General features: G+C 50.9%; 1 protein-coding gene across 19 annotated transcripts in view; it reads right to left on the bottom strand.

Moving 5' to 3' along the window:
• The window catches only part of KDM2B (lysine demethylase 2B), a 129,798-nt gene that overhangs the window by 69,663 nt on the left and 44,562 nt on the right, over window positions 1–15,573 (bottom strand). For all 19 annotated transcript variants that reach the window (XM_077875506.1, XM_077875512.1, XM_077875507.1 and 16 more), the window contains 3 exons: window positions 13,214–13,307; window positions 12,078–12,231; window positions 3,161–3,276 (listed from right to left, as the gene is read on the bottom strand). In XM_077875506.1, coding sequence (XP_077731632.1) covers window positions 3,161–3,276; window positions 12,078–12,231; window positions 13,214–13,307 — 364 coding nt within the window. The remainder of the gene's footprint in view (window positions 1–3,160; window positions 3,277–12,077; window positions 12,232–13,213; window positions 13,308–15,573) is intronic.

Raw genomic sequence — 15,573 nt, 5'->3', positions numbered from 1 at the left:
TTTGTTTTTCTCCTGGAAAAAAAAAAAAGTCAATGGAAAAAAAAAATCCAATGGTAGAGGAAAAGAGGAAAGGAAGGGAAAATTATTTGCGATTTCCAAATAGATATTCACTGGCTGAGGGGGAATGGAGCGTGCGGCGTTACCTTTCCTGAGAAAGCTGCTTTCACTAGAGCCATTAGGAAAAAAAAAAAAAAAAAAAAGATAAACATAAGAGAGACGGCAGTTTAATGAATGATCGACTGGACCATCCCTGTTCCTCATCAAGCTAACTGGAGTTAAAAAATATGTCGTGATGGTTGTTGTGACGTTATCTTCAAATAATAAACGTGCAACACATCCATTCCTTGGTGTCGTTCCTTCTGCCCCCTGTGTCTTTACAATGAGAGGATTGAATCTGCACAGGGCAGTACGCATGTGGGTTTCTTCACATAGAAACCACCAGGCCCTGGCAGGACAGAGCCACAGGGGCAGCAGAGTGAAGTCATCTATCATCCACCCCCCCCCCCCCAATATTAAAATCCTTGTGCGTAAGACATGGTTTCCTAAACATAGGAGACTGCTGGGTTTCCCCTGGTCTGGATGGAAAGGGTCCTCACTTTGGGCCGTAAAGGCAAATCCTTTTTCTAAGACAAATCCACACCATGAGGCATAAAGATTGACAGTTTCATGTCCCAGCCCCTGCCTTTGGTTTCCAAGCAAAGCCCTGTTTTAGGGACTCTTGAAAAACTATTTTTAAATGGCCATAACCTTCTTAAGAAAGCTCGCAGGGATGTAAGGAATTAAGCTGTAGCAAGCTGACAAGGAGCCCTGGCATTTTATCTGGCTTCCAGTGCTCTCTCCCCAGCATCTTTTGTCTGCCTTGGCTCCTAAGACATAAACAATTGGGCCTTGTAGCCAAGCCCTCTCCAAAGACCAGAAATCAAAGCAGATTAAACAGCCTGCCGCTGCTTCCAACCCAGCCTGCCCGCCAGCCTGCCCACCAGCCCCCCACCCATCAACGTGCCTCAGGGAAACCAGATGGGGCGCCTACTCAGACAACAGGGACGGTGGGCCTTGGTGGGGGGGGTGGGGACCCTGCCGTGCTTATCTCAACATGGGCATGATATCCTACAGGCACTCAGTGTGACGCTGGGGGTTCCACACTGTTACCCTCCCTCCCACCTCCCACCAAGCAGGGGAGGGGAGCTGGGCTCCTGATGGAATCATGGGGCCCAAATCCACGGAGATATACAATTCGGATTCCCCAGGGGAGGGGGACAGCTGTCAAGCAAGTTGCCAAAGCCTTTAGAAATCCCAGCCTGATTCTGGCTTTCAGGAATTGGCTAGAAAGTCGTGGGCCTCACTTCTTCTAGATTTCTTCTTTTCTATCCCATACACTCCCGCCCAAGTCTGCTCACACGCAAACTGGCCCATTCTTCAGGGCTGGCCAAAGAACAGTTGGCTGAAGCCCCAGACAGCACTTGACCCAGACTGAGATGACCACTCACACCCAGAAAGCCACAGAGAAGCATCCACCAGACCAGGGCTGGCTGCGGCTGGCCTCCCCCAGACCGGAAAAGGGATGGTAGGCAGGCAACAGAGAAAATCCACAAAACAAGACTGTCTCTGAAGATCCAGGCATCCCAGCAGCAAACCCATCAATCTGAAGATGTGCAGTTGCCCTTGTCAGCACACCTGACCACTGAATACAGCTCAAGGTTGTTCCCAGGAAACCCTCAGACAAGGTCCCTCAACGTCGAGACTGTTAGAGAAGTCAGATACACAGCAGCTAAGATTTTGGTTCATGTACGTGATTTTGTGCAGATCAGGGCCTATAAACAAGACCAAGAAAGGTGGGGACTCTGGGCCCAAGGCATCTGCCTCAGTGAGATGCTTCTTTAGAGTCCCGGCATGACAGTACCTCCCTAGGGTAAAAAAAAGTCATCTGGGGCAAAATCCAAGAAGATGTGGTATGGTCTATCCATACAATGGACTCTGATTCAGCCACAGAAAGGAACGAAGCACTGATCCATGCTACAACATGGATGAACCCTAAAAACATCATGAGAAGTAAAAGCAACTAATCACAAAAGGACACAATATATGATTTGGTTTATAGAACGTCCAGTAAGAGGCAAATCCGTAGAGTCAGAAAGCAGAGTGTTGGTTGCCAAAGGCTTGGGGGGTGGGGTGGGGAGGTGTGGTACGGAAGGTAACTGCTGATGAGTAGGTTTCTTTCTGGGGTATGAAGATATCCTTGCATTAGAGTGGTGGTTACACAACTATGTGAATATACGCCAAATGCCACTGAACTGGGCATTGTAACTGTCAATTTTATGGTATGCGGATTCTATCTCAATAGAAAAAAGAAATGAATATTTGAATAACTATAAGAAAAAAGAAGAAAGAATGGGCACTGTCTTGGCCCATTTCCCTCCCTCAAATCTGTCTCAAATGTCTGGGGACACTTGGCCAAACTCCACAATGGGAAGAGGGTGCAGATGCAAGCAGCCAATACTTTCCAGAGGAAGCTCATGGAGCGGAGTGGAGAGGAGCACCGGGTCAGGTGTCTAAGCCTCAGCATCCCCCCGCCCAGTCCTGGGTGGTGGAGGTCAAGGAGACCCTACATGTTACTGTCACCGTCAAGAGGAAAAGCCTCCACACCCCAACCCCACCCCACCCTGCAAGCAAGACACTGAGACAGAGCTCAGAGCCAATCCTGAGGGACTCACAGGTACTGCCTTCCTCAGGGCACTACTTCACATTTGGGGTCCCTGGATGGAGGGGACACACGCCCAAGAGCTGACCTTTCCAAGGCCCCCCTCTGAACCACAGCAGTAATAACCACAAAATCCCCTGCCCAACTCCCTTGCATCCCTCCCTACACACGAGAAGAAAGAGGCAGGGTTCCCGATATTTCACAGTGCTTTCTCAAAAGATACTTCCTCTTTGAGAAGGGGGTTTTGGCCGCCACTGGCCTGGAGCTGAACAGAAACTCCAGGGGCTCTGGGTGGGACTCCTGCCAATAGCCCCTGCAAGGACCAAGGCCCTGCTTGAGGCAGGGAACAGGAGGGAGGGGGGACCAAGGAGGACTCTGGAATCACTTGTCCCACATACCCTGAGCGCCAGACAGAGCTCAGGGGCTGGGCAATCCCACGAGGAGAGAAGGAAGCGGCCTTACCCGTGTTCTGTCCTCGATCTCATAGATCCGCAGCTGCATGGGCACGTTAAAGCTGTGCAGGATGTTTCCGCCAAATACCAGAGAGTCTACGGGGGTGTAGACTGCATGAATCCAACCTGGGGTGGGGAGGGCATAGAGAGAGGATCAGCCACTGGTTCCTGGACCACTGGGGTGGGAGGGTCACCTATGGAAGCATGCAGAAGGGCACAGGAGGTTCAGTGAGCAACCAGGGCCAGAACTGAGGATACTCGGGCTGCCTGATGCAGAAGGCAGGGTTCCTGGCTGGCTGACAGGTCTCAGACACACAGCCTTGATGGACCACAGCAGGCACGGACCCTTAGCTGGCTCAAGACGGTGGTAGGCAGCTGGATGGCCTTGATAAAGGCTTCCTCATATTGTTGCAGGCCTGGCTGCAGCAGCCAGCAGAGGCAGGCCTTGTCTCCCTCCCTTGCTGGCCAGGGAGCTGGACCCCTCTCATTCAGGGTGCTCACCCGCCCCTCAGAATCCCAGAGACCACCAGTCTCAGGAGGAGTCACGAAGGATTGCTTGAGGCCACAACTCAGGAGTGACATCTTGCCAAAACTACAAGATCCAGACACATGCCTGCCCGACACACAGGAAAGTGAAGTTATAATGATTGGAACCCAGAGTGTCGCCTTGTTCGGTCTGTGAAGGCCAGACAAATCAAGCCACCTGATTCCTTTGGCAAAGGAATGTTTCAAGAGCTCAACAGACCCACATGCACTCCCGCCTACAGTAATAGTGCAGAGCTAGGGGACAGGCAGGATTATAATCCACTCCCATTTACAGATGCCGAAACGAAGGCTAGGAGAAGGTTAGTGACTTGCTGAATGAAGCCACAACTACTAAGTGACAGCGCCTCCGTTTTTAGTATATGTGCTGCCGAAGCGAGCACACAGCGCCTCCGTTTTTGATGGCTATGCTGTACTGCTGTTCTACACGGGTTAGTGCACCAGGCCTAACCCGTTCTGCACTAGTTAGTGCACCAGGCCTACAGGTCCCAGGAAAAGGGACTGCAAACATGCCAGGGAGGCAAAGAGACACACAGAGAGAAACAAGAGAGATAGAGCTGAGACAAGGATAGACAGAGGCAGAGAGACTCATGGTGAAAGACAGGGTCAGCACAGGACAAAGGTGACAGACAGGACAACCCAAGCCCCAGGATCCTGAGCCCTGGCACCCACGTCTTCTCTTTCCTGGCCCCTCTTCTCCAACTCATGTGAATCATTTGTTTGCTTGAAGGACAATTGCAGAGCCCCTATACCTCCACCGAAAAGATGCCAACCCCGGGTCACAGGCAGCCACAGGTGGCCATGGACACCATCTGTGGGAACTCAGGGTGCTGAGCCATCAGGGAGTGGGATGAGCAGGCAGTCATGGGGGAGGCCAGGGGAACCACCAGTCCAGAGCACAAGAACTAAGACTCTGTGTAACCTGGTTCTGCTGTCAGCTCCCCACACTGCTGGCTCCACTGGGCAGGTGCGCTCCTGCCAACACCTGGGCGCCTTCCCGACACCTTCGCACCTCTGTGCAGGACAAGTACAGCTGCCGACTTGGCTTCCACATCTGCTTCTGCCTCTCCACCTCAGCTGTGGAGCACCTGATTTTCTCAGCTGTACTTTTTTTTTAAATATATTTTTTGCTGAGCAGAGCTACGCTATTACTGTTCTTGTTACCACCATCAATGTTACTTAAGCAACATTTCCTAAACTGAGACCTAGGACTGCCGAGGTCAAGCAGATGCATATGGTGGGGTAAAGCCTGAATGGGGCAAGGATTCCTGGGTCCTGTTCCTATGCTCCTCACATGCTGACGCAGAGCCCTAGAGAAAGCCCAAGCTCCCCAGACCTCCGGGGAAAAGTGTTCCATGGCTGACTCACTATGCAATAGGGGGCACTTGACTATCCCCTCTCCTGGCCTCCATCTGCCCATGTGAAATGAGGGAGATCATTGCCTCCCCTGTGGGGGACCTGGTGAGCAAGAACTCAGTCCATGTAAGCAACTGCCACTGATATTTGTGGTCATCTCATTCCTCCTTGAAGGTTTGCAAAGAGTGGTACCCACGTAGATCTGCATTTATCAGCCCTGGACTCTCCCTTCTGTCCTGTCAGGTAGAAAATGCAGACACACCAACCTGTTACCTGCTGTGTGAGCAAAGCAGGAAATAGAAGAGAGATTCTGTTTCAAGTGGAGTGACAGGAAATCTATACCCCCAGGCATTTCAAGGGGTTCTAGAAACTTCTACCCACTCCCCTCTATCCCTCAAGCCAGGACCTCACAGGTGGGTCAGGCAGCCTCAAATGGATCAGTCACTGCCAAGTTCCACCCCCGAGCCTTCCTCAGATTGCTCCATGACTTAAACATTCCCCTCCAGAAGAACCAGGGAGGGGAAACAACAGTGTTCATAGACTCCATCCATCCCCACCCTCCTGGTGATGTCTCCTTAGCTGCACCCAGTAAGCATGAGAGAGCAGGTGTCCCAGGCTGGTGACTGGGCTGGGGGGGCTGGTATCTGCCTTGTGCATGCTTTCAGGCCAGAGTCACCAGCAATACGAAGGCAATAACAGAGGCAATTCAGGCCAAGCGACAGGGGACAGATCCAATCGTGGAAGGAAAGCAGGCGACCCACAAAACCTACGGACAGGTGTTCTCTGGGACCTGAGGGCCAGTGGAGCACAGGGAGCCTCTCTCACCCACAACCCAGACACTCAGGATTCAGATACCAAAGCCCTCTCCATCCCCATCCACCTTTGTCTGTCTTTGTGGCTGCTGTAGGGGTAAACCCAAAAGTCATGCACCTCACAAAGGGCCAAGACCTGCTTCCTTCATGGACTCCCTGAGCTGGGCCAGGCCCCAGGCTGGGCAGGCCAGCTGCCAAGGTGCAGCCTCGCCTCTCTAGGACCTCACAGCTGGTACCAATGATCCAAACTGGCAAGTCACAGACTGCGGTAGACTCAGGAGTATGTTTAGTTTGATCCACCTGTGTTACAAAAATGGGGAAATTTCACAAGATAATCTGAATTATTTCCTTCTCTAGAAAAACAGGAAGGTGGGCCCACTAGGCCATTTTCATCCAACTTTAACTGGCTAGAGATGAGCAGCAAACATTCGGTTTCCTGGAGCCCCAACTCCCTCCGCTTCATATCTAGCCTGCTTCACTGCTACCATCTCCCTACTCTCTACCCATTTTACAGGCAGGTCATCTGAGGCCCAAGCCACATTACACTATTGAGTAGCTTCAGGTTACTTTTTCTCAGAATGTCCCAAGACTAAGAAAAACACCTAGGGCTACCCCTGAATTTGGGGTCATGAGCGATTCTTTCTTTTTTTTTTTAATATTTATTTATTTATTTGTTTGTTTATTTATTTATTTATTTATTTTAGAGGGAGAGAGAGAAAGAATGCAGGGGGAGCAGAGGGAAAAGATGAGGGAGAGAGAAAACAATTCTAAGCAGACTCTCCACGAAGCCTGGAGCCCAACATAGGCTCAATGTGGGGTTTGATCCCATCACTTAGATATCATGACCTGAGCCAAAATCAAGAGTCATATGCTCAACCAACTGAGCCACCCAGGCTCCCCTAGGTCATGGGTGATTCTTAATACAAGGCAAAGATGGGAAACACTTTCAGGCCAGATCAAGCCACTGACCTCAGGGTCCTTCCCAGGTCCCCATTCTGGCCTCCACCATCCTGGCTGCTCCCTGGCTGGACATGAACTCAAGACACAGAGAATCTGTCTTATAGTCCCTCCTAACACTTTCCACACTGCCAAGTGGGCCCTTAAGGAAGTTTGTTAAATGAGCAAAAAATTCTCCCAAAGTCACATAGCTGAGAAGGAAGACCAGATCATAAGTCTGCTGATTCCCAGGCTAATGGAGAATGAGAACCAGGTCAACTCTGAAACTAGGCACATCTGGGCTCTTGCCCTGCTCTGTTGCTTATTAACTGTGTGACCTTGGACTAGTTCACCTCTCTGGGCCTCAGGAAACTTATTTAAGATTTTTTAAGGGGGATCCCTGTGTGGCGCAGCGGTTTGGCGCCTGCCTTTGGCCCAGGGCGCGATCCTGGAGACCCGGGATCGAGTCCCACATCGGGCTCCCGGTGCATGGAGCCTGCTTCTCCCTCTGCCTGTGTCTCTGCCTCTCTCTCTCTCTATCTGTCATAAATAAATAAAATATTAAAAAAAAAAAAAAAGATTTTTTAAGGGACGCCTGGATGGCTCAGTGGTTGGGCATCTGCCTTTGGCTCAGGGCTTGATCCCGAGATCTGGGATCGAGTCCCGTGTTGGGCTCCTTGTGGGGAGCCTGCTTCTCCCTCTGCCTGTGTCTCCACCTCTCTCTCTTTGTGTCTTTCATGAATAAATAAATAAAATATTTTTTTAAATAAAAGTTTTTAAAAAGATTTTGTTAGGGCAGCCCCGGTGGCTCAGTGGTTTAGTGCCACCTTCAGTCCAGGGCATGATCCTGGAGACCTGGGATCAAGTCCCACATCGGGCTCCCTGCATGGAGCCTGCTCCTCCCTCTGCCTGTGTCTCTGCCTCCCTCTCCCTCTCTCTCTGTGTCTCTCATGAATGAATAAATAAATAAAACCTTTAAAAAAAAAAAGATTTTTTTAAGTAATCTCTACACTCAATGTGGGGCTCAAACTCACAACCCTGAGATTAAGAGTTGCGTGCTCTACCACCGCTGAGCCAGGCACCCCCATGAATATTCTTTGTTTAAAGAAATAAGTTTCAGGATGCCTGGGTGACTCAGTAGTTGAGCATCTACCTTCAGCTCAGGGCGTGATCCCGGTCTGGGATGGAATCCACATCGGGCTCCCTGTGAGGAATCTGCTTCTCCCTCTGCCTGTGTCTCCGCCTCTCTCTGTGTCTCTCATGAATAAATGAATAAAGTCTTTAAAAAACAATAAAATAAATAAAAATAAAGAAATAAGTTTCTAGGGATCCCTGGGTGGCGCAGCGGTTTGGCGCCTGCCTTTGGCCCAGGGCGGGATCCTGGAGACCCGGGATTGAGTCCCACGTCGGGCTCCCGGTGCATGGAGCCTGCTTCTGCCTCTGCCTGTGTCTCTGCCTCTCTCTCTCTCTCTCTCTCTCTGTGTGACTATCATAAATAAATAAAAATTAAAAAAAAAAGAAACGCATTAAAAAATAAATAAATAAATAAATAAATAAATAAATAAATAAAAATTTAAAAAAAAATAAGTTTCTTCCCATTGCTTATGAAGAAAGTAAGTAATGTATGTAAAATGTTTGTCGCTCAGTAATATGAGTTATTATTACCATTAGCCATAGTTCACTGAAGCTGGTGCAGCCAGAGGGGGAGGCTGAGCGCATCAGCATGGTCAGGGCATTGGCCACAGGTCACATCACATGAAGGAAAAAGATGTCACTGGGTCCATCTGACTTCCCACTCCTTGGGGATGATTTCCACCTCAAGTTTTCCTTCCACCTAATGATCAGGCTAAGTCTGGGTAATTTGCCAGCCACTCCTGCCCCTGGCTGTGTGCACCCTGGTGAGGCCACTGTATTCCCACTGCCTCTGCCTCATCAACAGGACAAACCTGCACCTCTTTCTCCAGATAACATTCCCCAGCCACCTTCAAGTCTTCCTCTTCCAGGCAGCTTTCCCAGACCACCCAGGAATGAGGCCTGAGAACTGTCACCCAGGCCACAGCCTGTACCCAGGCCACACACAAAAAGAAAGAGTTAAACCACATCTCATAAAGACACTGTAACATTTAAAACCATCCGAACCTATTAACTTTCTGGTTAACTTAGAGCTTTGAAGACCTGCTAAATGACCCACAGGGAGAAGGTACGAGGACACAGGTCCAAGGTTGCATTGTAGTGACAAAGACCCATGGTGGGAGGTCAGAGGTGAGAAATGCCAGAATTAGCCTCTCTACTCCTGATACAGAAGAACCCACATGGGGCAGCCCTGGTGGCGCAGTGGTTTAGCGCCGCCTGCAGCCCAGGGTGTGATCCTGGAGACCTGGGATCAAGTCCCACATCGGGCTCCTTGCATGGAGCCTGCTTCTCCCTCTGCCTGTGTCTCTGCCTCTCTTTCTCTGTGTCTCTCATGAATAAATAAATAAATAAAATATTAAAAAAAAAAAAAAAAAGAAGAAGAACCCACATGGAGAGATGCCTGCTTCTCCAAGGTTAGCTCTCCACTGTCCACCCAAAACCACACTCCAACTCTCCCAACCCCCAGATGTGTGTCTGTCCACAGCGCAGGGGGCGCTGGGGCTGGAAAGAATCCCCAGGTGCCCAATGACTTCTGTGACTCCATAACTCCAGCCCCTCAGTTTTCACTGGTTGGCAACAAAATGGGAAAAAAGAAGATGGCACAGATTTTTCATAAACTCAAAACTGTCAGATTTAAAGAACTGTCCTTTATTCTGAAATCACGTACTTCCAACTTTTTTAGCGTCATCTTCCATTTGTGAAAATCAGCAACAGTAGATGCCAGGGTGTTTTTGTTTTGCTTTGTTTTTAATTAACACCCGTCTTTAGCAAAACTGCAAGTTTATAACTACAAGCTCCCATTTTTCTTTTTTTAAATTTCATTGGTCCCTGCAGAAATCAATGCCTGGGAACCATACGTACCCCCTCCCCCTGAGAAGGTGACAAATTTTAACTGTCCACTTTTCCACTTCCTGAACAGGCTGGCATCTCACTCACAACCCTCGGGGCCAGGAGTCTTTGCCGGGGTCTCACTCAGCCCACTAGCTGCAGTTCAAATCCTCCTCCTGCCTTCAACGGATAGTCACACCCCTGCTGGAGCTCCAATGTCGCTTCGCAAGACCCTTTCCAACTTGCTAAGTCACCAAAATGAACACCCCTCCCATCCCAGACTAAAGGAAAGCAATGAGCCACCTCCCCCCTCTGCAAAAAGGTCCTGAAAAAAGAAGGTCTGTCCTCCCAGGGAGGTTAGGAGGCCTGCACACAGGGGGGCCAGGTTGGGAGGGATCTAAGGGTTCCACAGTTCAGCCCCACCCCACTCGTTGTAGAGATAGGATAGTTGAGGCACAGACAGGGTAAGAGACCAGCCCAAGGTCACAATGAGCATCAGCAGCAAAGCCAAGAGCATTATCGAGTTCCCTTGCATCTACCATGGCCAATCTTCCAACACCTAATGAGTGGCTTGAACACACTCTAGAAGGGTACCACTTCCTTCCCGAGCTTCTGTGCCACATCTGCCAGGGTACGTACCATAAATGCTGCCCACCAATTACAACCCATTCTGTCCTACATAGGAGTCCTTCCTCTCCTCAAGTCTGAGGATGGACCTGGAGCCATGGCAACAAAGTCACCCCCACTACACCCTGCCACTTCCAAATCCCCAATTTCCCTAATATTGAAATCTCTACTTTCTGCCCAACTTTCTAGAAGAGTACAAGTGTGCAGGCCTTATCCCCTTAGTGGAAGGTGCTACCATAGTGCTTCATGTCCAGACCCAAGGCCAGCATCCAACTCAACTCTCAGAAACCTAAGTGTGACCAGCTTCTCCATCCAATAGATCTTAGTTGCTTCAAAGGATACTCGTAAGGTTCAAGCCCACACTCAGTGGCAAATTCCCTGCAGGCTCCTTGGCACAGCCTTATATATAGCCTCTACTTATATACACCCAGTGACAGGGAGCTCACTACCTAGCAGACCAGAGTCATTCCAACACCACGTGGCTGGACCTCTTCTTCTAAGAGACAACCTTTCAACTAGCTGACTGCTGTTCTCATACACCTGCTTTGCTTCTCTGGGTAAAATCCACTCAATTCCTTCTTCAAATTCATCTCACCTGATGTGACATCCAGACTCCTATCTCCAGGTCAACTTACTCTCCAAAGTATAGTAACCAAAAGGAATACAACCTGCTCTATGTGACCTGACCCCCTTCCTCTCAACAGTGGGACTGTCACCTTCCTCATCTTGGGGAAAATGTTACTGTTAATACAGCCAAGGACTGCACTCCCTAACCCCTAGGGCATGTCATGCTCACTGGTGCCTCAGCTTGTAATTGCCCAGAAGTCCTCGGTCCATCACCAAATAGCTGTAGGCATGTAGTTCTTCATTCACTCAGTCCTCACTACCACCCTGGGAAGTCTCACTCCCATTTTACAGACATGAAAACTGAGGCACAGAGAGGTAAAGTCATTTCTAGGAAGTCACAGCTTGTAAGCACCAGAGCTAAAATTCAAACTAAGGCCTTGTAGCCTGTCTCCAGGGCTGGCGCTCTTAATAACTGCCCTCTACTATACTTGTAGCCTTGATTTCTTTTTCTCTTTTCTTCTTAATTTTTTGGGGGGTAGGGGAAGGAGGGAGCCCAATGTAAGAGCTGACATTGACCTCAACTACATTTCACCTTGATCCGCAGAAGGGAGGCTGCCATGTTGGGCCCTTTCCAAAAGGTATATTCCCTTCTGCCCATTTCCTAGGCTTTCAGGCACCCCTGTAAAACCCCCCACCCTGGGGTCTGCCCTTCCCCAGAACCTGCCTGGGACTGCCATTCCCATACACTGCGCTTCCTTGGGTAAAATAACCCAATTCCTCCTTCAAGGGGGTGAACCCAGACCCCTCCCCACAGTACCACTGTCATCCCCTCATACAGAAATCTCCACAGGAAGTCCTGGGAAAGCCATTCATGCTTCCCTGAGGGAGGCCCTGGGCTTTTTCCCAGGAGTGAATTCTAGCCAACAGGCAGGGAGACACAGGTGAGATGTGAAAGGGACAGAGGCCGTCTCCTCTCAGGGACTGCCACTGGCCACCAGGCCCATAGAACCCCATCACTTGGCCCAAAACCGTGGCTGAGGCCACAGGGATGCAGGAGCCTTCACCCGGTGTCTGGGAGAGCCAAGGGCCGAGGGAGAGCCCAGCACCAGTCTTGCCGAAACCTACCGGAAGGGATGAAAAACGTGTAGCCCTGTTTCAGCTCAATTCTTTGGCATCGCTCCACGCGGTCTCCCAGGAAGATGTCACTCTGTTTGCCTGACAGCACCCACTCCTCGTACAGTGCCAAATTGTGCAGGGTTGGAGGAATCAGCCAAAAGATCTTGGGAGGAAAAGGAGGCAATGAGCTGAAGATCTGGGCCAAAGTCCTGGATTTCTTTCAGGCTGTGCACAACCCAAGGAGACAGCCCCACCGGCCTAGGAGCGGGGAGGATAGGGGACCACCTCCAGGACTGGGCCCAAAGGGTCTCTGGGATGGTGAGGAGGGGGTGCCGCCCTTCTGGGTCACACCTGCCTGCCTTTAAGGAATCTCCATTCCCGCTGAAACGCCAGGGTGGGTAGAGTTCCTGGACTGTGTGGAACATTCTTTCTCCTGAGCCACAGGCTTGTTGGAGAGGTAAGGGAAGGAAAAGAAGGGAATTTCCGAAGTTATATGATAAAATGGTCCAATAAATAAACCCAGACTGTGCTCACTCTGGAGAAGGAGGAAAAACATCTGGAACCAAGCAGAATGACTTCCTACCCAGAATTTCTTCCAACACGTTTGGTTAAAACAAACATACACATAGACCCAGGCAAGGAAGGAGGCAAGCGTATACTCAAGGAGCATCCCAACAGCTGTATGGAGTGCACGCAGAAGCAAACACAGCAGGAGCATCCTGGACGCACACACCACCTCCTCTCTCCGGGAGACGTCTGTGCCTCATATAAAATGTTCCTGGAGGCAGGTAGTGCCAGCAACTAGACTTTTCAGTTAAGCAGTCTCTGGGCTGAGACACCACAGCAGGCAAAATGAATACTGGGAGTTCTTGGGAACCAGAACTGGAGTTCTAATCTGACCTAAGGTGCTTAGAACAAGAGACTGGCTAAGCAGGTGTGTGAAGGGTAACTGGATGTGATGCAAAGGAGTTGACCTTGATCTTTCTCTCCAGGAGAAGACAGAGAGTGAGGAGGTGGCCCTGAAACTGCTCACAGGGTAGGAGCTGGTTGGGCGTGGGGCAGGGAAAAGAGGGACAGGGAGCGAGCCCCTCCATGAAGAAATAGCCAGGGTTGGACAAAAGTCTAAGAGACTCAGCTCAACTCACCTTCCCACCCCGGAAAACATGGTACCAAACGGAAGTGCCTCCAAAGTCGATGTGGAAGTCAGTGAAACAGCCTTTCACGCTCATCAGACAGTACCTGTGGCACAGAAGCAGGGGAGCAGAAAAAAAAAAAAAATTCAGTGCCTGAATCACAGGAGGTGAGCCAAAAGCTTCAGAGATGCTTGACCAGCTGCCTTTTTATAAATGCTAACACTGGGGAATTTCCTTTCCTTTCCTTTTCTTTTCTTTTCTTTTTAAACCCAATTCTAATCGGAGTTCCCCTCAGGGGAAGCCCCTGTGATCAGATGACGAATCTCAAGCACTGGCCACCTGCCCCCAAGGCTGGGGGAGGCATTTTGGTTTTCAGGTTCCCAGGAGAGAGCTGGCAACCCACAGGCCACTGGGTTTATCTCTCACAGGCAGCTTCTACTCTTGCCCCACCCCCACTCCCACCCCAGTGAGAGAGGCTTCCTTTCTGCTCCTTCCCAGCTCCTATACCTCCCAGTTCTCCCAAGATGCCAGCCACCACCACCAGCCCCACCCCCCCACCCCCCCGGTGCAGCAGCTGGGTACCCGGAATTCCACTGTAAACCACCTGCATAGCTTTCCAATCACAAGTCCTCATCTATCTCTTCATTCATTCAATAAGCATTTACTGAGAGCCAACCAATGGTCCAGCCCAGAGCTAGGTACGGCACCTAGAGAAATGCCTAAGAATGCATCAGACCCCTGCCCTTCAGGATGGGACATTCTTAATAGAGCACCGCACAGGAAAAGTTAATCGGCAAGACAAACTGCAACTGCCTGAGAAGTGAGCAGTGCAGCTCAAAAGGATAGGGGTACCAGCCACATAAGATCATAGTATACAATTCCCTGGATATGAATCGTCCAGAGTAAGCAAACCTACAGAGACAGAAGGTAGATTCGCGGTGGCCAAAGCCTGAGGCTGGGGGTGGAGGGTGAGGATGGGGAATGACTGCTAGTGGGTACAGGGTTTCATTTTGGGGAGATAAAAATGTTCTGAATTTGACTGTGAATGCACAACTCTATGAACACACTGAACCACTGAATTGTACACTTTAAATGAATGAACGGTATGGGAATTCTATCTCCATATAGCTGCTAAGAAAAAAGTGAAGGGATTAAGAGGAGACACTTGGGGGTGGGGTGGTGGACAGGCAGAGGGGAGAACCCAACCCTCAGAGGCTTGGGTGGAGGAGGTGCATTCAGGAGACAGAACCTGCCAGCAGCCCCCCTTCTGAGCTCTAGCAACAGCCAGATAACCCACCCCTCCTTACAGGAACTCACCAGTCTGGTCCCCCCTCCCCTGACATTCTGCCCTCCTAGGGGTGGGCAGAGCTTAAGGGGAGGTGGGGCAGTGGGGGTGGAGAGGGCAGGCTTCCAAGTCCAGGCCTGGCAGCCAGCAATGCCGGGGCCCCCTCTTTCCCTCCCACCCCTTCCCACAAGAGCCACCAGCAGCACGGAGGGGGCAGCAACCCCACGGCTCATGCTCATGCACCTTCGCACCTCCGGAGGCCCACACACACATGCTTACCCCACTGACCTCTTTTCCCCGCTGCACTTTGCTTTTCCATGGTTTGGGGAAGAGGGGAGGAACAGAACGGGGCAGGGACAGACAGGGAGGAGCCAGCAGCAAGCCCCAGTGGAGATAATGGGGGTGGTGGGGCTGAGCTGGTTAGGAGGCTGGTGGGCTCCAGGTGCCCCCTCCCTCTTAGCTGCCTTTTGCACCTCACATTCAGGTGGACCCGGGGCTCGGCAGTATGCAGGCAGCGTGCCCAGCGTCCCTCCTCCGGATAGGCTGGAAGGAGCCTTAACCATGTGTCTGCAGGAGGCTGACAAATCAGAAGGCCTTCCCCCACATCAGAGCCCCGCTGCCTAGCAACCCCATCGGAGGGGTGTAGTTGACAGCACAGGACGCAGCCCTGTCACGAAGACAGGCGCGGGCTGCGGGGCTGCGGGGCTTCGGGGCTGCGGGGCTGCGGGGCTGGCGCTGGGGTTGTTAGAGTCCCGGCTTGGGCTCCCGCTCTGCACCCTCCCGCCTCCACCCAGCACGCGCAGACGGGTCCCTACTCTGAAGACCAGAGTGACCCTCTTCTCTCCAAGGAACTGGGAGTGGGGAGCAGGGGGTGAAACCCTAACCCACCCCACCCCCACGGACCAACGGGCCTCCTCTCCAAGCACCACTTCAAAATATTAGTCCTCATTTTTTTCCTAAAACCACCTCTTCGTCTGGATTCTTTTTTCTTTTCTTTTTTTAATCTAACCTTGGTTTCCACCCCCTTCAGGCCTCAGCAGAAAACAACCTAGGGAAAACAATTTAAGTGTTTGTGGGGTGGAGCGAG

The sequence above is a fragment of the Canis aureus genome, chromosome 27 (assembly GCF_053574225.1).
Source record: "Canis aureus isolate CA01 chromosome 27, VMU_Caureus_v.1.0, whole genome shotgun sequence".
Classification (NCBI taxonomy): Eukaryota; Metazoa; Chordata; class Mammalia; order Carnivora; family Canidae; genus Canis; species Canis aureus.
The sequence above is the reverse complement of the archived record's forward strand: the minus strand, read 5'-3'. Positions and strand labels throughout refer to the sequence as shown.